Here is a 27,582-nt window from a genome sequence, read left to right on the forward strand (position 1 = left end):
AAACACATTGTATAGACTAGAAAGCTTTAGTAATTTATACCTGACAGCCCTTGTTATTTATGTTTTTTGAATAGAGTTTTAAGGAAATACATCACTTTATTTTGTATTTTAATTAGAGTGAAGATTTAAGATTGTGAGGGCCCAGTGGGATTTTCAGTTTTTTAAGCAGGCTGCAGCATTTTTGACTGTGGGAATGAGCATTTTAAAACATCTTAGTATAGTACAGTTACTGACATATTAACACATTCACATTCAAAGAAATCATTAGATGCTTCCTAAACTTGTTCATCTGGGGATGAGCATGTCTTTACTTTTATGATTGGCTAGCTGACAACAGATAGGTCAAAAGATCCTTAACTGGGTGGAAAGAAAGCGTGAGCTCGTGCCTTTGAAAGTTGTGCAGTGTTTTGGCCACATCCTGTATGATGGTGGTTTTCAACCTTGGCCATCTGATGTAGCCCCCACCCTCAAAACCCTGTTAGATGGGTTAAAAATAATTCCCTTCAGCACCACCTTATAAACACCTGCACTGTTTTATCTCTTACGCTCAGTGCATGCAGCCTACCTTTGTAGCAAACTGCCTAAATCTTTAATCAGTTGGTAGTGGGTTTATATTTCAGACATGCATCTAAAATGTTTAGTTAGCAGTCCATATAACAGCTATATTCATGAGCCTGTTTTAACCATTTATCAGTTCTCTTTAGCTAAAAATTTTATTCATTTATTGAGAATTTCGTGGTTTCAAGTGATGAAATGCTGCATGAAAAGCATGGTTTGCTTGTTTCACTCAAGCCAGAAGCTAGTAGTGCAAACGTTTTCACTGATGATTTCCTGCATCTCGGTGCATCTCTTTCTTTACAGGAAGATGACCCTGATGGTGTGAAAGTAGTTTTGCAAATAGGAAGTAGCTTTCTTGGTAAAAAAAAAAAAAAAAAAAAAAAAAAAAAAAATTGAAAGGAAATCCACAAACCTGAAACTCTGTAACATTAAGTGTACAACTTTGAAATGCCTTCAAATACTAAAAGAAAAAGTAGGTGAAACTCTGGTCTCTCTCATGCAACATTTAGAGGAATTATGGGTCGCACAAGACTTTTGCTCAATTTAAGGTTTAAAGAAGAATAGAATTAAGAATAACTCAAAGTATTCATTTGGAATCTAAGAAAAAAAAAAGTGCATACTTTTAGTGGTATGCAGTGTAAAATATCTGAATGTTCAAACTGACTGTAAAGTTTTATCCATTTAATTTACATTTTCAAAACTGAACTTTAAGTTCTTAAATTTTAATGGTAACGGCAGTCTCTTTAGCAGCTCTTCAATTCTATGCAGAATAGTAAAAGTATAAATAAAAAATGTAAGAATAGCAGTAGCAGGGTGTAATAAAATCAGTCTAAAAGGTAAAGTGGAGAGGGATAAAAGGTAGTGTTCAGAGTGGGTTATTTTCCTTATTATTCAGCTGGTCTTCTTGTGCCAGTCACAGTGTATATCTCTGTCATATCTTGGTCATATGCACTGTGATTCTGATGACACCCTTAGCAGCTTTGTCCACCCTCTGCAGGTCCTTCCAGTCTTGTTCTGTGTGTACCAGGCAGTGCAGCACTATGTCATGAAACGACATACAATACAATACAATACAATGTTGTAACTGATGTAAACCAACTCATGTGAGGTAAAATACAAGCAGATGATGGTAAGTTGGTGTAATGAGTAATTGAGATGACAGTGACAATTACATTTAACTTGTAAATTAGAGCAACCACAGCCACATACAGACATTATGTTAACTGATGATAGTGAATGTCTGGTACTGTTTCTCTGTGTTAAATCTGTTAAATAAAAACTCAATCACTTCACATATTTGATTATCACAACAGGCACAAGACTACAGAGGAAGTAATTGTCATCTGATTTAAATGTGACAAAACGGGAAATTGCAGAGTCCAGCGAGCTAATATAAGGTTAGGTGCCAAAAGGACAGAGCCTGCGCCTAGAAGAGGGAAGTAGGTCGGAAGTTCATGTCTACAAAAACAACAAGTTCAAACTGGAACAAGTGCCATTAGGAAGTAAGAGGAATTACACTCTTAATTCTGTATGAGAAGTTTAAATGTAGATTTGAGTGCAGGGTAACCAGATCCAAATAAATTTAAACCAGGGCGTAGGACGTGAAGGATAACATGCGACATGTTGCTAATGCTGAGTTGTCTGAAATATGGATTTATTCAGCTTAAAGCAAACACGCAAAAACTTTGCAGGTTTGACAGTTAGCATGTGAAGAACAAATACTACTGCAATTTTCAAATCTTCAGTGTAAAGTTAAGAAATACAATAAAAACAAAAGGAAGCTGAAGTTTCTTCATATGGTCTTTTCTGCCTTCTTGCACTCATTCTCGCTTCTTCTTATTTATTGTGTGACTATATGTCATACTTTCCACTTGTGAAACTGAAAGAACTCCACTAACTTTACTCAGGTAGCTTCCCAGTGTTTCATTGGGCAGACATCCCTTTTCTTTCCCAAATTTTCCATCATATTTTGACAAAATCACTGCCTTAGCAGATTTTAAGGCTGTGCAATTTCCCCTGTTGAGTAGAATATAATATGCTGAAAAGTTACCAAGATGCATCATGACAACCTTCCCTGCTTTCAGTTCAAATGGATAAACAGTCACATGCCAGAGAAGTGTTGATTTATTTAACAAATATTGCCAATAAATGTGTGGGGCATCGTCTCACTATACTGGATAAGGGAAAAATAGATACAATACAGTACAAGCTATAGGTTAAAAGATGGAACTGAGCACTGGACACATAATATAGTTGGCTGTTTGTGGATGGTAATGTTGGCTTTGTTGTTAATGTTACTTTTCTGCACCATCTAGATAAATGCCTGTTCCTTTTGAGTTCTTGAAGTTGTTAGTTCTAATAAAAGAAGACTGCTACAATTTTCAACTTTATTTAGGGAAATGTGACCAGCAGCAGTGATGCAGTTTTGCCATCAGATGTGGTCCTCTGGGCTTCCTTTAAACATACATCTGCGCATAAACCTGGAAGAACTCATATGAAGCTACCCAAGTGTTGCCATTTCAGTTTCGGCTTGTCCATTCAGCAAGCTAAACCTAGACACAGAGTGCTGCTGCCTGACCTTTCTTTTAGAAGTGAAGGTGTGTTTTCTATGAAGTGGAAGCATATCCATATTCAGATGTGTCGCAGATCACATCAGAGGCAGTGAAACGTGTAAACAGGTCTGTGCAGGTTCTGTAATGCAGGTAGTCTAAGAAGTTTGGAAAGAAAGCGACTGCACTTTAGATTTTGTGAAGATGTTTCATGGGCTAAACCTTTCAGTTCTAAAATCAAATGGTAGACTGTCCCAGTTGTTAAACCCTACTTGGGTACCTTGAGAGGGTCACTAAGCCAGTATTAATTATGTGGATTGTCACAGTGAAACATCTTCAAGAAACTTAGTCCAGTCATTTTTTTTCCAAGCTCTTTGGGTCTAAACAGATCTTTGTCATTTTAATCTTTATTTTGCATTTTTCCCATGCCGCAGAAAACGAGAAATTGCTGAAAGCGGTATTATGGCTACCCACAAGTCCCGCTCTGCCCCAGCTTTCAGGTTACTGCACTTCTGCTGCTGATAGAAAGCTAAGGACAGGTTTGGTTTTTGCTACTAATGATGTGTTGGTGCACCAATAATCCTGCTTTGTGCATTCAGGTTCAAACGTTGTGTATGTGCTTGACTGAAGAGTCAATGGTGCAAAGCGACCAACTGCAGGATTATGACTGAACTCCTCAAAATCAGAATCCTGTCTAGAAAAAGTGACATCATAGTCAGTTCATCTTGACAAGACAGCCCGTCCAGACCAGTGAAGGAGAGCAGTTTGGGACTGGGCTGGAGGAAGGCTGAATATTTGACGTCCCTCTCCAATTTTGCAATCATGTTTGTGGACATTCTGGTGCTTAAATAACTTGCTACCAACACATCAACTTCAAGGACTCACCATTCATGTTTTCACTGGTATTGGACTTCTGGATATATTATTCCCCTGTGGAATCATGTGTGCAAGGCAAACTACAAACTCAGTGTAATTTTTTGGGACAAACTTTACTTAAAAAAAGAAAAAAACAAGACTCATTAAACAAATAAACCCATGTCATTACAATACAACACAAAGGCAACAAGTTGAGTAGGCAACATGGTAACATGGTTGCAGTCTGTGCTGTCTGATGTTTCCCCCCAAAAATGATATGAGTCTTTTAACAGGGCTACTTTGGGTTCATGCTGATGCATTCATTGACTCAGTGAGTTCATCAATGGAAATAAACATACAGTAGAAGTAGCTTGACAGGATAATATGCAATGTTTAAACCTTGGGGTTTACAGAAACGGCAGAAATAAACAAAAGGTTTGTCACTTCATTAATCCAACCAGACTAGACTCCACTTTAACAGCTTATTTAAATATACTGGCAGTGTTAGAGAGCTTTATATTACTTTAGAAAACAAAGACACATTTGGCTACCAACAAGCACTCATGTTTTCATCCAACGACTCACATACAACATGTTCAGACATGTAGCTACCAAGGAACTTGCAAATATCCTTTCAAATCTTATATATGCATGCATGCACTCAATCACACTCAACACTGGAGCAACGGTCAAAAATGCTGCACAACCGGTAAGGCCAGATGAAATTAAGTACAGTAGCGTTGCTTCTGTCAACTACAAGAGATGTGCAATTAGAAAAAAAGTTTGGCAGTGTGTTAAATATACGAGCAAAATACCCAACATCAACGTAGCTATGTTCTTTTTGATGTATTCCCTTTTGCAACAGAGTACAAAACACCACTTTACAGTGAACTAAACCATGCAGGGCTTTTAAGAGGGAGGTAGAAGACATCAGAGAGAGAAAGTAAGAAGACTACAAAAAAGATAAATACATGTGCAAATGAACAGAGGTCTACAGATAACATAGCTCTGAAAACATAACCGATGAGTTACCTGTCACTTTGCCTGTACAACACAAAAAAAGACACATCTGAATCAGTGTCATACTTGGAAGTTGGAATGTTTTAGTATAGCGTTACATTTCATTTAGTAACTTTTTCATTCAAGAAACATCATATCGTTGACAACACTCGACACTCTGATAAACAGTTTGCAGCACCACACATTTACAAAATAGCAACTCATGCGAAACAAAAACAAAACACCTCTGGCCCTGTACACTGTGTGTAAAATTTATTGTACATTATGTAACGTATCTTTTGCTGAACACGTAATAGATTGCATTTGTTAAAACAGGAAATTGGAAATGTGTGTTATTCTGCTTTTAGCTCTGTCGTGTGACTTTGTGTGTTTTTTTTAGTGTGATCGTGGCTGAGGTTTAGCCCAGTGTTCCCCCAACAATGGAAGCAATGACGACTCCCAGAATGATACAGCATATAATAATCATAATTTTCTTCTGAATGGTATTAACAAATAAAAGAAAAAAAACATCCAAAGCAGCAAATGGGGAGCAGAGAAAACATGTTAGTTATACTGTTTGTGCTTTACTTGAACAGAGTTAATAATAATTTGAACAAAATGCAGTTTACAACAAATGTAAAAGAACCGAGCTGGGGAAAAAATGCAATTTAATTCATTCTAATAATGCTGGAGTGTGACCAAAATGTTACATTATTTCTACATCTTCTTTTAAAAGAAATCTTTAAATCCTGCATTTTGCTCATACCATCTGTCATATACACATGCCACAAACAGAAATCATCTCTGTGGTTAAAGCCATCACATGCACAACATAAAAAGCATCGATTTGGCTCCATCTAGTGGTTATCCAAGAATATGCAAGCAAGACTGCAAATTTATCAAAAAGTAAAAATCCACCAAACACAAACTTCACTTTTAAAACGTGTTTAGCAAAGGTCCCTCTAATGAAGAAGTTCAGCGTGCAGCAAATAAATCCTGTGGACTTGCACAGTTTCCAACAACTCTTAAAGAAACCGTTTAAGGAAATATGCCCTTAGTTATGAGTCACATACATCTCATCACATCAGTATAATAAGGAGAAAATAAAAGTTCAATTAAACACATCATCTCTCTCTATGAGACACCCTCATGCAGTTCTAAAGTTTTACATATCAGGACATAAACAGAATCATCTGGTTATTACAGCTAAACTAAAATTATCCATCCATTCTCTACTGCTTATCCTTCTCAGCGTTGCGGGGGCGCTGAAGCATATCCCAGCTTCCTGAGGGCGAGCGGCAGGATACAACCTGGACAGGTTGCCAGTCTGTTGCAGGTCTAACACACAGATATAGGGCAACCATTCACACTCGCACTCCCACCTATGGGCAATTAGCCTATCCCCACTAACTGCATGTCTTTGGACTGTGAGAGGAACTGGAGTACCCGGAAAGACAAACATGGGGAGAACATGCTAATTCCACAAAGAAAGACTTAAATTAGTTCATTCAATTTTAATTTACTCAATAAACCAAAACATGTGACATTATTTGTTTAAAAAAGGCAAAGTGCAGAAGCAGTGTGTGAAAAGCTAAGTAAACAACATGATTCAGTAGTTCGTAGAACCAACTCCAACAGCAATAACTTGAAATAATCATTTTCTGTACATATTTCTCAGCATTTTATATTAATGGTTTTTTTTTTTTGGCTTACTCTTCTTAACATTGCTTCAGCTTGTTGAGATTTATGCGCATTTAATGAAGCACAGCTATTCCACCAGAGCATTTCAATCTAGTTGAAGTCTGGACTTTAACTTGGCCATTGAAACACCTTGATTCTTTTCTTTTTCAGCCATTCTGTTGTCGTTTTGCTGCCATGCTTGGGATCATTGTCAGTGACTGTAAGGTGCCCAGCTTCTGTGGTTGCACAACCCAAATCATCATGAGGTGTTTGATATGCTATAGGGTTAGGGGGGTTAGGGTTAGCGCCTTCGGTGCTAGGCCCTCAAACTGGTCATCCTTCTGCTCAAAGACCTGTTTCGGAGAAATGAAAATATCTTGATCTCTGAGCTTCAGGGAGAAAAGTGCCCCGACGCTCTGAAAGGACACGTCAAAGGCACAGCGTTAACAGAGAACCTGGCGACCCAAGACTCGTTCCCAACAACAGAGAAGGATGAGGGACAGAGCAGTACACAGGGATGGTTCTCGTTGAGGCATAGACCTTAACGAGAACCCTTCTCCACTATCAAATGCATTAGATTAGCAGCACGTGGCTGCTACTTACCCTTTTAATTCCTCTGAAAGTATTAAGAATGTACTTAGTCTTTCACACACTGGTTCTGCATTTTGGATTTTTAAAAAATAAATAATGACACATATGTCATGTGTTGTTATTCATCTGAGGTTCTTTTTACCTCATTTTAAGCTCTGTAAAGTAACTGACTAAACTTTTAAATGTGCAACTATAAACTTACATTTGTTTGTTATAAATCCTAATTTCACTTATAAACTATTAATAGCTTATTTAATTTACCTGGTCATTTCAGATTCATCGATATATCGTGGATGTATCGGGTGAGAAGGAAATAAAATCTCTACATTGTTGCAGTATCTTAAAAATCATGATTAAAAAAAATCACAACTATTAAAAAAAACTAAACAAAAAAGAAAACATCCACCCAGCTGTTAACACATCACCACAAGTCAATTGTTTTATATTTGTTAGACTTTTCCAAAAGCAGAAATTGCACGGAAGCATAAACACTACAGATGAAAACCTGGAAGGGAGAATACATTTTTGGAGATTGCTGTAATTCCTGATCACTCCTCCATAAAGTCACTATGGCTGCGAAACAATAAAATCTCTAAGGCACATATTTGACCAACCTAACTCAAAAGTGGATTTCCCAAAATGTTTAACTATTTTGTTTTACCTTTAGTAATACATCATTGTTAAAACTAATTGGTAGTAAGCTTATTTTGATGACCATTTTAGTAATAATGCAATCATCTTCAATTTGTGTTTGTGGGACAACAGAGAGAAACATGCACATGACAAAGCTTTGCAACTCAAACAGGCCAAGCACAAACCGTTCCTGGAGCTGAAGCACACATTAAGAATAAAAGTTGATGCAGATTATATTTGAGTGTTCATAGCTTGCTGCACAGACCTCAGACCAGTAATGCAATGACTTGCTTCCCAGTTCACAAGCAGTGCTCACTGCACACATTGCAGAGGCCACCATACAGTACATTTAACACATGAACAGTTGTGTGTGTTTTTTTGGCATTCATGTCACTCATAATGACTGTCCTGTCTGCCATGTGATGATTTTTTTAGGCTCCTAACTGAGTCCCACTGCGAGCGAAATAATGAGGATGGTGATACAAATCGCAACACAAACTCCTATCAGGATCACCTTCTGGATGGGGGACCATGGGGAGGGAGAACAAGGAGAGCACAGCGTTAGATAATGAGTCAGGGGATTGAGAGGAACATGAGAGAGACAGAAAGAAAGAAAGAAAGACAGAAAGAGAGACAGAAAGAAAGACAGAAAGAAAGAAAGAAAGAAAGAAAGAAAGTTTGCAGTCTTTAATTATAAATGGGGAAATAACCATGTAGATGACCCTTGCACTGAGTCATTGGATGTGTGCAATTTATCTAATGTTGAGCACCTGGTTAGACGTTGACCAAGAGGTGGCAGAATTGCTCCATTGTGTTGCAGATTGTTTAAAGGAAGGAAGACTGCCATGATTCCTTTCAAAAGCATTTGTCAAATGTTTATATACTATGGGAACAATCAGCTTCACATAATCCTGTCCAAAGATAGTGAACCTCCAGAGTTCATGATGTAAGATGATACATCTGGCTTTACTAGCAAACAACTATTCAAAGATGACAGTTTGTGCATTTTCTGTATATGCACTAAACATTTAAAATCACTATCATCTGTTGTGGCTCCTTGTCATGCCTCTCCACCAGAATGTAGTGTTCATGTGTTAAAAGTGACTCTGGTTGTAAAGGTTGAATTAAAAATACATACAGGTTGTTTTTATTCCATTTCCTCTTAAATACAAATATGAAGATCATTTTTCTTACCAAATTGAATTGTTCTTAGGTCAGATTCTTATAGGCACTCACCGGCCAGTTTGTTATGTACACCTATTCAAATATCTAATTAGCCAATCATATGGCAGCAACTAAATTCCTTTAGGCATTTAGGTCATCTAGACATGGTCAAGATGACCTGCTAAAGGTCGTGATAGGGGAGCAGCAGTAACTCAAATAACCAACTGTTACAACTAAAGTATGCAGAGGAGCATCTCTGGAGGCACGACATGATGTGCTACAGCAGCAGAACATCAAACGTTTAGGCTGGTGGTATAATTGTGTGGAGGATATTTTCTTGGCACACCGTAGTATCAAATGGTCACGATTTAAACTTTGCAGCCCATCTGAGTCTTGCTGTTGACCATATACTTTCCTTTCCTTTCCAGGGCTATATGCCATGTCGTAGAGCTCAAATCATCCCTACCTGTTTTTTTGAACATGGCTGTTCTCAAATGTCCTCCACACTCACCAGATCTCAATCTAATAGAGCATTTTTGGGTTTTAATTTTTGCAGCATCATGGATGTGTAACTGACAAATCTGCAGCAGCTGTGGACTAAAATCTCTGAGGAATGTTCTTAGAACTGTGTTGAATCAATAAAAGGAAGAACTGAAGAATTAAGGCAGTTCTAAAGTCAAAAGATGCTCCAGCTCAGTACTAGCAAAGTGCACCTAATAAAGTGTCCGGTGAGTGTATATGCTAAAGTTACTGAGGCTGAAAGTCATTGCTGTAGACTTAAATACACTCACAATAACCACAGTCCATACACAGATACATGACAGGTGAGCATGCACAGCAACCACTCCACTATACACATGCACCGATTCCGACTTTAACTACCACCGTTCCACATGACAGCACGTTTTTCCGTTTAAGCAACTCACCCTCCGGGCTTTACTCTGGTATTTAACAGCCTTCTTAGTGTCTGATACCGCCCTCTCCACATAGTCTACCGAGTGCTCCACATTGTACTCAATGCGGTCTATCATTTCCCCCTAGAAGAAGTTAGTTACAGAGGTGGTGTGGAGGACATGCAGACAAGAAGAATAAAGAGGAAGCCAGATATGTAGGCAGGAGGAGGAGGAGCGGATACAGATGGAGGCAAGTGACAGGGGAGGAATAACAGATAAATGAGTAGGAGAGAGAAGAAAGAAGGAGAAGAAAAAAGAGAAAAAGAAATAATTATGTCACCCGTCTGTTGGTCTTTTTGAACTTTTTGCATTTTGGGATGTTGTCCTTTCCCTGCTCCACATAATCCTGGGCCTCCATAACACAGTGCTCAATGTTGTTCACGAGGTTGCCCTGCACAAGAATCAGAGATGGAGACACATTAAGGTAATAGTAAGAAGAAATCTGTAGTACCAGCAATGTTTAGATTTCATAAATATGTTTCAAAGCAACCTGACTAGACTAATGAAAGCTATCATTACATGAATGTCATAGAACACAAAATAACTGTGATATCATATCTCTTATCATTTCCATTGTATTGGTAACAAACCATGATTAAAACAGCATTAATCAACAAGATAGAAAATCATAACTTTTCACATTAGCACTGACCCACAATCACTTGACAAATCAAATGGCTACTAAAGTGACCCAGACTGCTCTCTGTGCATGCACTAAAACAAAGACAATTCAAAGTCCACACAGGTGAAAAGTCACGAGTTAGAGATAAATTACCTTGCTGTGTTAGAAGGGGAACAACGTTCTGTGTTCTCCAGAGCTTAGAGTCATTGGAGTGGGGGCAGTGTTGTGTAGTGAAGAAGAAAACAGAGGCGAAAACCAAGAGAGTGGGAGACAGAGAGAGCAAAGCTGAGAAGGGTAGATTTAACAATCACACTCCAGTTTAATCTTAAATCATGTGGCACTGAGAGCATAAAGGGTTAGTTAATTGAGCTGTTTAGAGCACACACATACAAACACCCATTTCCACTGAATTATTAGACGTTTTCCCGCTAAATGTTATTGCATTGTGCCATCAGTGTAACCAAAATCAGTTTCATGTAACGATTTACTTCAATATTTCACATATTTTCTTATTTTTCATATTTTCAAGTGTTCTCTAACTCAGAATCCATTCTGTACAATTCAGGCCGATTATTTCTGATGAAGGAAATAGTTAATCTCTGTGGGGGTTAAGCCGCGCACACACACACACACACACACACACACACACACACACACACACACACACACACACACACGCAGCAGCCCTTAAGTTCCACACTTTGCTACGGAGACAAAAGGCAACTCAACACTTAAAGAAAACCCGAATATGTATCAGAAAATTAGGGAACTGTTCACTCCATGAGGCTAATGTGCAGCATTCAAATTTTGCAACATAATAAAAAGACTAATCCTGAACAGCTCTAAATGCATGAAGCTAAAGCCTGAAATATTTAAGGTTTATTTATAATTAAAAGCTTTAACAAAATGTGACTCTGTTAAGTTGCCAACTTGAAAGTTGTAGATGTCAGATTTATTTTCCAGCTAATGATCGCAGCAGGAGAATTATTTATAAAAAAAAAAAGAAAAAAAAAAGAAAAAACTGTCCAAAGCCAGAAATCACACGTGGAGATAATCACCAAACTCCAATCAACTTATCTTTGAGCCAAAAATGATCTGTTCCCCCAAAACTGTCTAAATTTACTGAGATAGTTTGCAAACAGACACCCAGATGGAGCTGAAAACATAACCTCCTTCCAACTGTGTTGGCATAGACAAGCCCTCAATTATACTAATACACTTAAAAACCGTTCTGCAAAATGAAAGACGTGTAGTTCCTTGAGCTTTAATAGGCAGGAGCAGCATGCTAGCATGCTGAGCTGATTAATGATTTTACTATTAATGAACACGGGGAGCTACTGAACCGCTGCAATGGCAAGATGGCCCTTTCTGCATGTAGAAACCAGTCATTATGCATCAATTGGCAGATGGATTGTCAGTTATAAACATATTGAGCATTTGCATGTTTGTTTCATTTGCATGCATTTGGCCGAGACTCAAGCAACACAGCTGTAGAAACAGAAAGGGAGAGAGAGAGATCAGTGTTTTCACCTGGCTTTCCACCAGCATGGCCATGTCCATGAACATGTCGTGAAGCTCCCTGATACTGTTTTCCAGCTTGATAATCTCATTGTGCCGCGTCTCGATCTCATTCATTGCTTGCTGGGTGATGTTGTCCATAATTATCTAAGAAGGTACAAAATTAAGGAAGTAGTGACTGACAGGTGCGCCCCCGCTGCATTCTTTATGTTTTGCTTTTTTGTTTTTTGTAAGACTTACCCCCGAGGTGAAGATGGCTGGATTGTCACTTTCCAACATGCTCTCCAGCTCCTCGTTTGTTGTGTTTCTTCCAGCTAAAAAGGCAAAGCGCACAAACTTCAAAAAAAGACCGCCAGCTTGCTTAAACTTTTAGGGATAACTGTAGGTGCATCGATATTTCATTTAAAAGGTTTCCAAAGAGAATGAAGACCATATTAATAAAACACTAATATAACGCCCTGGACGATAACAGTCATCCCCTCCTGGTCTATATGCCAATTTGAGGATTAATTAAAATAAAAGCTGTTTGCTCATCTTTTACACATACTTATTTTCCATCCTCTCTCCATCCGTCTCCACTGTACAGGAACGGCAACACTGGATGTAATATGTAAAAGATTTGTCCAGGCAGGAAAAGGGTTAAAAACAGATGTAATAATAGAAAAACTGATCTGAATGTCGCAGGGTAAATATGTGTTCATACATCTGTCAGTATTTAACTAGACATCTCAAATTATCTCCAAGCTAAGGTTCAGACAGAAAGCCATAAACCCTGCAATTCAAACATTAATGGGCCTACAGTTAAAATATTGCTTAACTACAGGAGTGAGCCATCGGACTTCTCATTGCACTTAACCCCACATCTCTGACATTTGCAGGCCAGAAGTTTTGCATTTTTCTGATCCAGCCACACTAATGTGAACATGATTAATGGTGTAAAATACCTCGAGAAACTAACAGTTCAGTTTTTTGCTCTGTGTATATCCATTTGTTGATGTGTTTTGAAGCAAAACATTCACGGTCTCTCTTCTTTAATCCTATCAGTACGTGTCATTAACGTTTGAATGAGGATCTGTGGCTACTCTAAAACCTACAAGTTAGATTTTTTTTCGCTTTTGACAAATCACACACGGTAACTCAGCGACTGCAGCTGAGTCAGAGATATCAGTCTGCATCTCATTTGTAGTAGCTGAGATTGAATCTGATACTCGCTGATCATCTTTTGACATTTCCCCTTCAACTGTCAGACAGGCAGAACATGAGTAAACACGGCTCGTATTCATTTGAATATGAGGCTTGTGTAGTTTTCTTAGCATGAGGAGCAGAGGAAGACGGAGAACTATCACCTACTTATTTAGCAGTTTATTAAGTTTGCTTTAATATTTTCAATCTCCCATCTCTTTCTGTGTGACAGCATTTCTTATGGCTTCTTTCTGCTGATGAGTTTGCTCCTCATCCATCTTTATTTTCCCCGACAGAGTTGCCCTACTTTACAAGCATTTCCCTACACCTACACTAATACTCTCGTTTGAGCGCTGAGTTTGCATGCAGCGCTGCTCCACTTGGGCTCCATTACTGCCCCACTGTTACTGTAAGTCATAGTCAGACACTATCAGCATCATTTCCAATCTTTCCTTTGCACATTTTAAATCCTCTTTGGGGTTGCATGTGAATACAGGACTTTCCCTTTCTTCCCTGTGATGACACACGTGATGACCCATCAAATAGTAACTCGATGTACAGAGCTGAGCAGTTAGTTTAACTTCTCTCGGCTACGGTTAAAAAAACAAAAACAAATAGCAGGCCAAAGAAATCTAAAAGCTTTCTAACAACACTGTCTATTAAAAAAAAACTAGTGGTGAGAGAAACACTGAGCTTTTTTACTAAATAGAAGTACAAGAAAAAGCCATTTAGAGAAAAAGTTCAGAAATATTGTTGTAAAAATGATTTTAAATCATCAAAACTGCCCAATAGGCAAAATGGATTAAGATTAACAAATTAAATTAAAACACTAAGAAATATATTTTGAACATTTTCAAAGCAGATATTTTGACTCGCAGCAGGGACAGCACAAGTGCCTTCATGATGGCTGCATTCCATTTTCTTCATACTGGTTCACTGCTGTGGCATGCTGGGATATTATGGGGAAATCATTAATTCTGCCTGTTCCTTCCCTACTGCGCCACATCACAATGTCTGTCTAGAAAAAGATCTAAAAAGCACGCCATCTATAATATTTCTCCTATGGCCTCAGCATCACAGGCCTAGAGACCAGTGGGTGATCGCCTGGCAATCACAGTTTGCTAGAGAAAAATGTGCACGTTACTTGTGCTTTAATGAAATTGCTTGCAAAGAGGTTGTAGTACTAGACCAGAAACATTCTTGTGATTGCTTTGAACGCCAACAGGTTGTTGCGGTCCCCTGTAGTTGACCTGTAGTGTCGTATACTACAGGTCAACTACAGCAAGCTCAGGCAGCCACTTACCAACATGTCGGGAAATTCTCAATGACTGGAGGTTGTCAGCAACTGATATAAATTAACATAAAAGAGCCCTTCAAATTACACTGTGCTAATACAGCACTTTAATAAATGTATTTAGCTCATTTCTGCTCCTGGGGTATACTGAAACAGCAACCACAGGGGCTGACAAAAGAAGCCAACTGGAAGTGCCAAAAACCTGCAGTTCATCTAGTGGCCACTTGAGGCTGCTTACCCTTTTAACTACTCCAGAGATAATCTTAACATGCTCACAGCCTGGTACAAAAATGGTTTGGGTCTCTACAGTGAATTTCTGCTTTCAAACATCTCTCCAGGGGATTTATTTCTTCCCTTTTATTTTGTTCAGGGATAGAGTTATGATTGCTTTGACAGAACATTATCAGCAATAGCTGTCGGCAAGACTTCGCCTCCACTAATTTGTGGCACTGAGCTGGACCCCATGACAGTGTGTGTGCTGCTGGTGCCTTCTGGAGTATTTTTAATGGAATTATGTGACAAATATTATGACCCTCTATGAGGTACAGCCCATCCAAGAACTATGTGCTTCAAATTGGTTTAGTTTAGAGAGAATTTCTGTCTTTTTATTAGTCTGCTACATACTGTAATAATTAGCTGCTATATGCACTCACCAACTACTTAATTAGGTACATTTATTCAGCTGGTCATTAATGGAAATATCTATAAATGTCTAAGCCCATCATTAATAGTTTTATATTTTCTGCTAGTATAACGTCACTCCAAGAAGAAATGCACTTAAGTAAATTAAAGAATTTTAAAGTATTTTATAATAAGAAAAAGCATCAAAGCATTACTTAACCTATCAATAAGCGTTAGGGCGTGCTGATGAGTTACAACACATAGTGACCTCAGTCTGTCGCAGTAAAATGTGCAGCACGGCTAAAAGTAGAAACGCTGAAGAGTGATGCTGAAAAACTTGTTAATGCATTTAATACTTCAAGGTTCTACTTTAGTAATTCCCTCTTATCAGGTTTTTCTAAAAGCTGAACCTGAACAGACTTTATTAAATCTAAAACATAACAGAAAAACTACTAATAGCGACTAGAAAGAGAGACTGTTTCTCTTTCCTGTTAAACTCAGAACTGAATTTAAAAGCCTTCTGCACAGATACAAGGTCCTGAATAATCAGGCCCCATCACAACGTATCACCCCAGCAGAGAACTCTCAGACTGCTAGATTGTGACTTGTGGTTCCCACAGTTTGCAAAAGTAATGGAAGGCGGCTATCAGGCCCCTCTCCTGTGCAACCAGATTAGGCTCAAAAAATTCCTTTTTGACTCATAGCTTATAGTTAAGGATGGATCACGTCACCCTGCAGCATCCCTTAGCAGTGCTGGTAAAGGCAGGGAATGACAGACTTGCCATGACGCAATGAGCTCTTCTCCACTCGCCCCTTTTCACTCCTGATGTGTTTACATGCCACTAATGCCGGTCATTAACGTGTCTCTTCTATAGTTTCTTTTCTCTACTCTTTCTCCTCAGCCCTGCAGTCACAGCAGATGGTCGCCCCTCCCTGATCCCTCCCCGGCCATGGCAGGGGGTCTCTTCCCATTAAAAGAGAATTTGTCTGTCTGGAGGTGGTGTTTATTGGACTTTTCTGTCTAATATTGAAAGGTTTGTTTTTTCCTTACAATATGAAACACGTTGAGATGACTGCTGTTGGTGCTATATAAATAAAATGAGTCAAATTGAACTCAAGACTATTCAAACTGGAACTCCTTGGGGAAATTGTTTTGTAGATCAAAGAAATTTATAGTAACCCTGACATGGTGTGACCAGTTCTTCTGTGTGATATTAAAAAGAGTGTAGCGAGATAGTAGTTTGACACTTTGTGCTTTGCTTTTAACGATGATTTTATTAACTTGAAATTCTTGGAAAAAGGCAAATAACTCCAGCTCCTAAAATTTCAAATAATTAGAAAAAACACAACTCAATTCATTCACAGTAGCTTAAAGTAACAGACCTGCACAGCTTGCTTTGTGAACTCTTCTCATTCTTTCTCACCACTGGACCCCTGGGAGGGGATTTTAGAGGCAACAAAATCTGAATTCATGATCTAATCAGCGTGTGTGAGAATGCGTGTGATGAAGACTGGTGGTTGCTGTGGGGCCTCAGAGACAGAGCAGGTAGCGTGATGGTGACTGATGATGGTCGGGAGTCAGAGCCGATGATTGCCTTCACGAACAGAATTTTGATGAAGCATCCATGGCAGTGTCCATTCACACTTCTCTTTATATACACAGAGCGCATCATGTGCAATTCAAACTTCATATCCATATCAAACCAATGAATTTCATTTAGTTGTGAGTAAGTGGTTGCACAGTTTCATTACCATGCTTAAGAGACATGTTGAGCAATAACATTTTAGCAGCATGACAAATGGGAGGATGAGAACGAGGCACAAAGAAGAGCGAGAGGCCACATTCACTACATCGCTGTGATTGGTTTCCAGTCCTCTCTGATAATAATCGCTCTAACATCAGACTAAACCTACAACATTGAGGAGGGTCAGAGAGGAGTGACAATGAGTCATGCATAATCATGAAGACAAAAAAAATTGAGGCACACTACCCTACACTATTTATCTCACTTCCTACACACACACACACACACACACACACACACGTTCCTCATAGTTTTTTGTTTTAAGCCATGACAGTCTCTGAGGGAGGCTCTTAGCTGTTACCATGGAGACCTAAACCCTGAGAAGCCTAATATGAAGCCAAGAAGTCTCACTTCACCCATGGTGTTTATGGGCTATTAAATCATTGATACTATGTTGCTACCAGTAACAGCATTATTTCATTTCCATTGTTATATAACACAAATCAAGCGAGACCCTCCAGAAGCAGAGAGAAACGGCAAATTGCACAACCAGGCACAAGAACAAGAAGTGTAATTTTCTAGTACATTTTGCCGATCTGCACCCATGTAAAGGAGATCGATCTCTTTTGTTCCCGAGGCAGGTATGTGGCGTACATCTCTGTCTTTTCCGCTGGCGTTGCAAGCGCGCTCCTCCTAAGCTAAAAGAGCGTCCACTGAGAAATAAAACACAACAATCAAATGTCAAAGAGACCCTGCAATGCCTGTGACCAACATCCACTCCACCCTGCTGGCCTGGCCTCTCTGCTCACTGCTGCAAAATAATGGAAGCAAAATAGCATATCAAAATATGCATTCTCAATCAATAGTAAACTAAAATGCAAACACAGTGGATTAAACTCATATCAAAGTGCTTTAAAAGATTAGCTGAAATTCCATGGGTTAGTTCAGCATTTGTAAAATGCACTCACTTGCTGTCTTGCAAGAAATAGTAAAGATTTATATTTCTCTAATATTCAGCTTTTGAATATGAAAACATACTGTATTAGCTGAGCATGAATCCTAAAATCAAAAAACAGAGCCTGTCTCTACCTTAAAAGTATAAAACTGGATAACCTAAAGGTTTAAAATCACTAACAAATTAATTCTTACTCTTTTTCTAGTGAAAAGAGTGAAGTAAAGGCCACCGTGGACCCAGAATGACGTGGACCCAGCTGAAGAGAACGGTCCAGAACAGAGTCCGTTGGCGCGGTGTTGTTGCAGCCCTATGCTCCACCAGGAGTCTACAGGCTTGACGATGATTTAAGTGAAAATAGCATACAGTTTTATGGTTTTAATAATGTGTCTCCGATACATTAAAACTGTTTGAGTTCAGGTCTGAAAACCAAAAATTGTATTCATCAATCATTCATTTTCTTTCACTTATCCATTTCAGGGTTGCGGTTGGCCTGGAGCCTAACCCAGCGGGGTAAACCCTAGACATGTACCACAGGCCTAACAAGAAACACACAGCCATTCACATCTAAGATCAACTTAAAGTCACCAATCAATATAACATGCATGTGTTCACACAGTCCCAAAGAGTTCCTGAAGTAAAAGTCATGGGGAGACAATGCAAACTCCACACAGAAATGTTGCATAACTCAAAAACGTCTTGCTGTGAGGCAATGGGGCTAAACACCACAACACACAGCGGTGTTGCCCAAATTTTATTGATAGAGATAAAATTCCAGAAGAATAGAAATGCATTTTTATTAGAAATGATGCATCTAGATCTATTTAGGACTTTATTTAGGACATTATAAGGTACTCAAAAAAAATTCTGACAACAAATCTGTGGAGGAAACACCAAAGACGGCAGTTAAAGGAGATAAGTGTTTTCATGCACTGACATGAGTGCACAGCTGAGGTTCACGGCTGTTGTCGCAGATAAATCTAACACTTGAGGCAAAGATACACATAAGTAAATGTATTGTTTTATGGGTTTATTGTAGCCTTCACATAACTTGACATGACAGGCGTTTTTGCGGGACGAGCCAGAAACACTAAACACCACCAATACTACCAATTTTGCTCATTTGTAAAAGACATAGGAAAGAAGAACATAAGGACGACAAGAAGTTATGAACCTTGTTTTAAAGCAAGAAAGTTGTTCTCAATTACCCGAAATAACTTCTCGGCACCGTTACTAATAGCAGCTTTCTTGAAGCTTTGCTTCAAGAAAGACTTTTTTAGAGTCACTGTTGATCAGGGGCAAAAATGTTGTCTGGACAACAACGTGTTTACATGACAGTGTACCTTTCCTGTTTTCTTTTTCATGCATGTACCCAGCGGGTTTGAGTAGGAGTGAACAGGAAAGGGGATGAGCAGCAGAGGGAACATCAATACTCGGTCTGACAGAGCAGACTGTTTCCCTCTGTGTGACACACTCTCATTGATTCACAGACGTGCACACATACACATGTCAAAGGTGCAGGCACAACAGAAAAAGGCCACTTGCTACATGACCCTAAATGATTTAAACAGTGTTAGATTCAACTATTATGGACTTCTTCTCATTCTTAAATCCCTAAACTCCAAGTCCGTCTTTATTTCATACTGATGATTTCCCGATCTTTCTTTCCATCTCTGTGCTCTCTCTCTCTAACTAATCCCTTCCTTGACGACAGGTGAGATCAACTAAGGCCTCCTGTGACTCCACCAGCTGACAAATCAAATCCAAATGGATCTAGATGAGCTCAAGGAAAAAGTGAGTCACATGCGTGTGTTTAACTTCACTAGTGGATTTGCGTTGTTCTTTTTTGCGCACGGTTGTTGTTGTTGTAGTCTACATATATTGGGTGGAGCTCATGCATACAGACTGGTTGCATGTGTCCATCTAAACTGACAGATGGCCAGAGGAAATGACATCTATACCAAGCGCCGTGCAACATAACTGCCCTTGCTCTCCTCTGCTCTTGCTATTACATGAGTCACTGTCTCTGGATGCTCGTGTGCATGTGTGTTTTTATAAAGGTGACTCTATCATGATTGTTAGGGGCAGCTGGCACAGTGCGGTCTGCCAGGATGCTGTGACAGAGGCCATGCGAGGTGCCTGGTCCAGGAGCCCAGCGCCTACAGCTAATACCTGTCAAATCACATTACACATACAGCGTGTCACGAGTGAGATGAGCTCAGATCTGAGCTGCAGCAACCTGGCATGTGCATGCATATGGGTGTGGGTGTTGGTGATCTATGTGTTTTGGAAAGTGGTTTCAGTGTGAGGGTGGTTGTTTTGGTACACTACACAAAACAATTCAAAATAAAATATGGGTGTGGGAAACTGAAATTTCTCTCTAAACAAAATTAAGAAAAGACTGCATTTTGTAGTCTTTTCTCCACAAGTGTTACTGATGATTCTGTGGGATGATAATGGTTGGACACACTCTCCAATTTGTATTGTTTTATGTGTGCGTGTGTGTGTTCAAGTTTAAGCTGAAGACATTCAAATGCGACTTTGAGAGTGAATAAACTGAATATATTTATAAATTAAATTTGAATGTCAGCCCAGCTGAGCGAATGTTCTATGAATAACGATGTGCTGGAAGCTGTTGGAGCAGCTGCGAGATGTTGCGATGATGAAGTTTTCCTCCTGCCGGAATTTTTTTTAAAAAAGCAGAAACCTTGAAAACAGAAAATGTCAAAAGAACCTGCACCTAGAATTACAACGCTTCTCGCTACACAAGTTTCTCTGATTGAATTTGATCAAGTCAATCAATTGAGGTTTGAGGGGTCATAGTGTGTGGTAAACAGTGTGCAGAAATACTAAAGCTCTTTCAAAAATGGTGAATACACCTCAAGTCTGCACACAGTGGCAGAAAATGGGTACAGTAGCACAGCTGGATGGTAGAGGAAGGGTGGAGTGTGTGGAGGCGAGTGTCAGGAGTGATTTGTGACAGAAAGATAACAGCAACAGTAACAGTGTGTGCAAGATGGTGACACCTGCTATGATCGATGTTTTATAGATGGTGGCGCTGATAAAAACACAGGAGGTCTGGCTGGAGGTAACAGACCTAAAGATGCTAAGATTTTCACTGGCAGTGGCCAGATAATTAGAAATGAGTGCATGAGAGGGATAACTCAGGTTAACAATTGTTGAGACATATTTAAAGACACAAGGTTGAGATGGTTTGGACATGGTCAGAGAAGAGATGGTGGATGCACGGGGCAACTGATGCTGAGCTGTTAAGCAGGAGGAGAAGAAGATGACCACAGAGAAAGTTCACAGATGTAGTGAAGGAGGTCATGCAGACTGTTGGTGTGGCAAAGGATACCAGGAATAGAATGACGTTCCGCATCCACACTATTGTTTTCATTCATTTTCACAGAGTTGTGCGTCCACAATGGCCAAAAACACTTACGTTCCAGTACTGCGCATGCGTGAAGTGCAAGATGTTGAGGAAAAGCAGCGAATTTTTTAAATGGACTAACAATGAGGTGGAGTTGTTGCTGCGAGTAACACAAAAGTACAACGTTGGAAAAGCGAGTGAGAGTTAAAGAATTTGAAGAAAAGCTATCTACATGTACAAACTAATATTAGTCTTTAATAGGGCTGTCAAAATTGAGAGCAAACATAACAACTGATGTGCAATGCCCTCCGCTATCTTAGTTTAATTGTAAGTAAGTAAGTAAGTAAAATTTATTTATATAGCACATTTCACAGATAAAAATCACAAAGTGCTTTACAGTAAGATCAGACATACAAGTTAAAATTAATTAAATTAGTTAAAAGCCCGTTTGTATAAAAATGTCTTCAGCTGCTTTTTAAAGGAGTCAGTAGAGTCTAGACAGCGTAAAGACAACGGCAGAGAGTTCCACAGCCTAGGTGCCAGTGCCTGAAAAGCCCGATCCCCACGTGTTTTAAATCTAGTACGTGGGACCACCAGTAGCCTCTGACCTGAAGACCTAAGTGCTCGGGATGAAGCATGAGGTTTCAACAGGTCAGAGATATACTGGGGAGCTTCACCATGCAGAGCTCTAAAAGTTACAACTAAAATTTTAAAATGAACCCTAAAATTTACAGGCAACCAATGAAGAGAAGCCAAAACTGGAGTAATGTGTGACCTCTTGTTTGTACCAGTTAAAAGTCTTGCCGCTGCATTCTGAACAGACTGAAGGCGATCCAGAGCTGATTTGTTAAGACACGTAAAAAGACCGTTACAATAATCCAAACGAGAAGAGATAAAAGCATGAATAATCATCTCAAGTTCTGCCTTTGACACCAGTAGCCTGAGTTTAGAAATGTTTCTTAGATGATAAAAACAGTTCCGGACAAGTTGTTTAGAGTGTTTCTCAAGAGACATCGAACTGTCAAATATAACACCTAAGTTTCTGAGACTCGACTGAAATGAAGGGTCTAAAAAACTGATATGCTGCCTAATTTCTGAGAGCATGTGATCAGGTGCAATAATCAAAGTTTCTGTTTTATCTGCATTTAACTGAAGGAAATTGTCATTTAACCATTGTTTGATTTCTGACAGACAATTTTTTAAACAAGACAATTTATACAACTCAGAAGCTTTGAAAGAACAGTACAACTGAATGTCATCAGCATAGAGATGATAAGAAATATTATTGTAACGTCTGATAATGTGGCCTAGAGGGAGGATATACAGCAAAAAGAGAATAGGACCTAAAACAGATCCTTGAGGTACCCCAGAAGACAGAACTGATGTTTCCGACAGCACATGATTTATACAGACAGTAAAGGATCTCTCAGATAGATACGACATAAACCATTTTAAAACAACGCCAGTAATCCCAAACAAGTCCTTCAGCCTATTTATCATGATGCTGTGATCAACAGTATCAAAAGCAGAGCTGAGATCCAACATAACCAGAACAGTGTACTCTCCAGAGTCTGCTGCCATCAGAATGTCACTAGACACTTTAAGCAAAGCGGTTTCAGTGGAGTGCAATTTGCGGAAACCAGACTGGAAAATGTCCAGAACATTGTTCTTTTCCAAAAAGTTTATAAGTTGTTCTGCAGCTATTTTTTCCAAAATCTTTGACACCAATGGAAGTTTTGATATTGGCCTGTAACTGCTTGGAAGAGATGGGTCCAAATTTGGTTTCTTTAATATTGGTTCAACAATAGCTTGTTTAAAATAGCTGGGAACTGAGCCAGTATAAAGAGAAGTATTAATTATTTCCAGAATACAGGGGCCAATAGAATCAAACACACTAATGAAAAATGATGGAGGAAGTACATCAAGGTGGCTTGAAGTCAGTTTCATTCGACCAAGCAGAGCACTGATGTCCTGTAAGGTAACAGGAGTAAAAGAGGACCAAGTATCAGAGGTAAGCAACGTGTCAATGTGATACTGAGAGGATGATGGAGAAATATTAGACCTGATAGCAGCGACCTTATTAACAAAATAGTTTAAAAAGTCATTACAGTCAGATTTAGTATAGACTGGTACATGAGGAATATCAGGAGAGACAATGTTTTTAATTGTATCAAACAATACTCTGGGATTTTTCTTTTTTGAAGCTATTAAATTAGCAAAATATTCCGTTCTGGCATTTTTTATCATGTTGTTAAGTGAGAAAATTGATTCCTTGAGATGTACCCTATGGACCTCAAGCTTGGAAGCCTTCCATAAACGTTCTAATTTGCGACAATATCTCCTAAAATTTCGAATACTTTCATTTATCCAAGGACAGAAATTTGAAGAATGGACAACATTTAGTTTCAGAGGTGCCACCGTATCTAAAATAGATTTACATTGATTGTTAAAAGACAAAATAAGTGAATCCATATCATTTTGAGCCATACGAGGGACAAACATGGCAGAAAACCTTCTAGCAGCATCTTGGTTTATAATCCGCCTTTGGATCATCAATTTAGGAGGTGAAGGATCCACGTAAAATGACAAATTAAAGAATATACAACTATGGTCACTCACATGGACATCTTCCACACATACATCATATATATTTAAACCCAGGGAGAAAACAAGATCAAGAGTGTGGCCCTTCGTATGTGTGGGGCCAGAAACATGCTGCTTAAAGTTAAAAGACTCAGTGATAGTGATGAGCTCGGCAGCAGTGTTACAGGAAGCGTCATCAATATGAAGGTTTAAGTCTCCCAATATTACAACCTTCTCCAGTTTAATGATCGATGTCAGAAGGTCGTTAAATTCAGTTAGAAAGACCCCAGCAGGTCCAGGAGGTCGATAGATTAAAATACAATAAAAGGTTTTCAGAGAACCGACCTTCATCATCTGTGACTCAAATGAAGAGAAGAAGTCCGAAGTCACCAGTTTGCATATGAGTCTGTCCTGGTAAACAGCAGCAAGTCCTCCACCACGTCCTAAAAGACGCGGAGTTCCAATGACAGAACAGCCAGACGGGCAGATTTCATTCAGGTGGACATAATCCTTATTTTGCTGCCACGTCTCAGTCAGACACATAAAACCTAGAGACTCTTTGATAAAAAGATCATTTAAAATAAATGATTTGTTCGTTATAGAGCGAACGTTGAGCAGGGCGAACCGAATTGATGACGGTTTATCTGCGGAATCTACAGCTGACTGCAGCGGTACTTGAATTAAACACCTGTGCAAACCTGTGGACCTGCCGGACAGGGCAGCGACTCCAGAGTTGGAAAAAACCTTGATCGATGAGCAGACGTAGCTGTCACCAACAAAACGGGAAATGGATGACGGACACAGAGTGAGCAAACTGCTTTCGAGCCATGGGGCTCGGGTCCCAGGCGGCAGCGTAACATCCCCAGCAAACGACAGGAGAGGAACTGGTCGCAGACACCGAGAGTCACCCCACAGCAGAGCAGCTAGCCTCCGGTACCTTCTCCGTTTCACCTGGACGCCGGCCCTCGTTCCCCTTTTTCGTCTCTTGAGGGTGGAAATGCCGCGGGTTGTGCACAGTAGCACGCAGTCAGGTGCGGAACACTCCAGAGGAGGAGAAAAAGTTTTTCTGTAGCTGTCCCAGCTGTCACAGTAGATCTCCATTGAGTCTTTGATGTTTAACAGTGTATCCCGATCATAAATTAAAGCAGCAGAAGAAACGTCAGAATACAAAAGAGCAAAAAGTATATTGCAAACGACAAGTGACGGCAGTGAAAAACTACACTGTCGTCTCCAACGAGCTGTAGCAGCAGCGGCAAAGCCAAACACAGGCGCCATTGCTGTGAAGATCAAAATTGGTCACATGACTACATCACATGACTAAAATGTGTCATCGTTTTCGAAAAGGCTCCTGGTTCGCTGTACACACTGCGTCGCGAAAGCGGCGTTTTCAAATGTATCCGCTTTGGAGAACGTTTTCAAAAAGCTCCGTTTTCCTTGACCAAAACGCCGTCTCAGTGTGGATGGAAGGCCAAAACGGAGAGAAAAATATGCATTTTCAAACGAAAACGTTTTAGTGTGGACATGGCCTAAGGCACATTATCTGCTGTGGTGACCCCAAAAAGGGAGCAGCTGAAGGAAGAATAAGAAGGAGGAGTGCGTCACCGCCAACTGAGACCCTCTCTGTGCCTGTGTGGGTCCTCCAAGGCTTCTCTGGCTTCTTCCCATAGGCCAAAAAAATGCATGTTAGGTTAATTGGTTATTGTATATTGATGTAGGTGTGAATGTAGGCATGAATGTTGCTTTAGGCCCCAGTGCCAGCAGGGATAAGCTCCATCTCCCCTACGCTGGATAAACAGTTCAGGAAAAAAAGGATGCAGATCTCATTTTTAGCCTAATTAACATGAATTCAACATCTGAGCAATAAGAGGGAGGACAGATATGAAGAGGACGATGCTTGGCCTGAGGATAAAACACATGCTAGGAAATGTGGGAAAAGTGATTATGACAGAGATGACTAAAGCTGACCATTTTGTTCACAGTGTAGCAACAGCACACCTACACAAGAGTTAGATGTTATACTGTACGATAAGAGGGTGTGTTCTAGGTGGGATCAGACAAACCAGATAGAAAATACAAATTAGAACAACAATTAAGATGTTTTTATCTGGGCTATGAAAATAGATGTAGATGTTCTGAATCTGTGCAGTGTTCACACAGGTACAGTCACAGTTTGAGGGGTGGCAGTGGCTTTAGTCTCCTGGGTCTACTCACTAATCTCCAGCTGTCTCTGAATGCGTCCCTTGCAGCGCTCCCTGTAGTCCGACTGAGTGGTGTTGTATTCTGACATCACCTCGACAAATTTACGGGACAGTGTGGAGTGCTGCAGAGACAAGGAGAAACAACAAACCACTTCACCTGAGTCCGACTGATGCTGGCGCCAGACAGTAAATAAGAGAAGTAAGAATAAAGTCAATGCTACGTGAACAGGAGTGTAGCAGTGTACCAACTGCATATTACACACTAATTATATGCAAATGTAGCGTGTTCAGAATGGAAATAGGACAAATAGGCCCAACAAGTATACTCAAAGCAGTGAGTATAATACTATACTATGAATACTAACAGAAACACTTGATATTTTCATGTGCTGTTTGATAGACACCATTAATCCACATTGTAATGGGAGGAGGTAACCTCTCACATGTGAGTTTTATTTGTGATTACGGTTAGAGTTGGGGGTTTGAATGCCATGATGTCATCATCTGTGAAGTTGTCTCATCTTTGCTGATTGTCTGAGAGAAATCCAGCGATGTCCTCACAGAGTGGGGAGGGTGTTAACTAAAGTACTCAAATATGGCTCACCGTCATGCAGTAAGATGCAACTGGAGCACAGCTGTGATTCTTCTGCTTCCCTGAACTGTACCTGTGTTTTACGTATCCTCAGGTCGGCCGATGACCTGTTCTGCCCCTCCTCTTGCTCAATGGTTTGTTGGATACCTGGGCAAATGCACAAAAGTACACATTTGATCAACAGACAGCTGCTCTCTTTGAATAAAGCCTCCAATGCTGTCTGCCTGTAGAGATTAATTAAATCATACACAACGTACAGATTAGATGAATTAACAAAGATACCAATGATTTAGCTGTTCAGTAGTAGTGAAAATAAGGGTACGAATCCGTTGATGATACCAGAGGAAAGACGAGGAGGTTAATAAAAATCAAAAATGAACTGTAACCACGAGAGCAGAACTGTGCTCGCAAATCCTCATGGTACTCTGCTAAATAGATTATGAGGAACGGCAGTTCATTTTGTGTGCAGATCTGGCATTTTGTCCTGAGGCTAGAGCAAGAAGAACGGTCCAGAGGTTATTAAAAATACAAGAATTCAATATCTGGAGACCACAAACATACACATCCAAATTTATTAGAAATCCAGCTATTTGTTTTTGAGATACCGTGTTACAAGGTGGACAAGGGAAAGGATGAACTGTTACAAGAGGAAAGGCTAGGAGGTCAAATCATAATCAATAACACTCTGGAGGCTGTGAATTTTTTACCGCATTCGGTCAATGCTTGTGAAGCTGGGAGTGAAAGTGCTGGACACTTTGTCAATAGGGGAATCAAATTCTAATTCAACACCTGTAATCAAGAGGATGTGATCTATGATCTATGTATTAAACTATAAATATAACCCGGGGGTGGTTATTATATCTACGTATAATAATGTAGTAATGCACTAAGATTGCCATACATGCATGACACAAAGATTA

General features: G+C 39.6%; 1 protein-coding gene across 3 annotated transcripts in view; it reads right to left on the reverse strand.

Annotated features, from left to right (window-relative positions):
* Positions 1-4,077: 4,077 nt before the first annotated feature.
* Positions 4,078-27,582, reverse strand: part of LOC146694088 (syntaxin-1A-like) — a 106,785-nt gene continuing 83,280 nt past the window's right edge. Inside the window, exons 5-11 of one of the 3 annotated variants that reach the window (XM_085430176.1) lie at positions 26,736-26,809; positions 26,084-26,192; positions 12,363-12,436; positions 12,135-12,269; positions 10,263-10,373; positions 9,956-10,066; positions 4,078-5,457 (exon numbers count right to left, since the gene is read on the reverse strand). In XM_085430176.1, coding sequence (XP_085286302.1) covers positions 5,380-5,457; positions 9,956-10,066; positions 10,263-10,373; positions 12,135-12,269; positions 12,363-12,436; positions 26,084-26,192; positions 26,736-26,809 — 692 coding nt within the window. In that variant the 3' untranslated portion in view covers positions 4,078-5,379. Of the gene's footprint in view, positions 5,458-6,628; positions 8,383-9,955; positions 10,067-10,262; positions 10,374-12,134; positions 12,270-12,362; positions 12,437-26,083; positions 26,193-26,735; positions 26,810-27,582 lie in introns of those variants that run through there. The other 2 variants (XM_085430177.1, XM_085430179.1) reach the window with 2 other exon arrangements.

This window comes from Copadichromis virginalis, linkage group LG14 (genome assembly GCF_057382275.1).
Source record: "Copadichromis virginalis isolate Kocher_CV1m ecotype Utaka linkage group LG14, C_Virginalis_male_GT1.1, whole genome shotgun sequence".
In the NCBI taxonomy this organism is placed as follows: Eukaryota; Metazoa; Chordata; class Actinopteri; order Cichliformes; family Cichlidae; genus Copadichromis; species Copadichromis virginalis.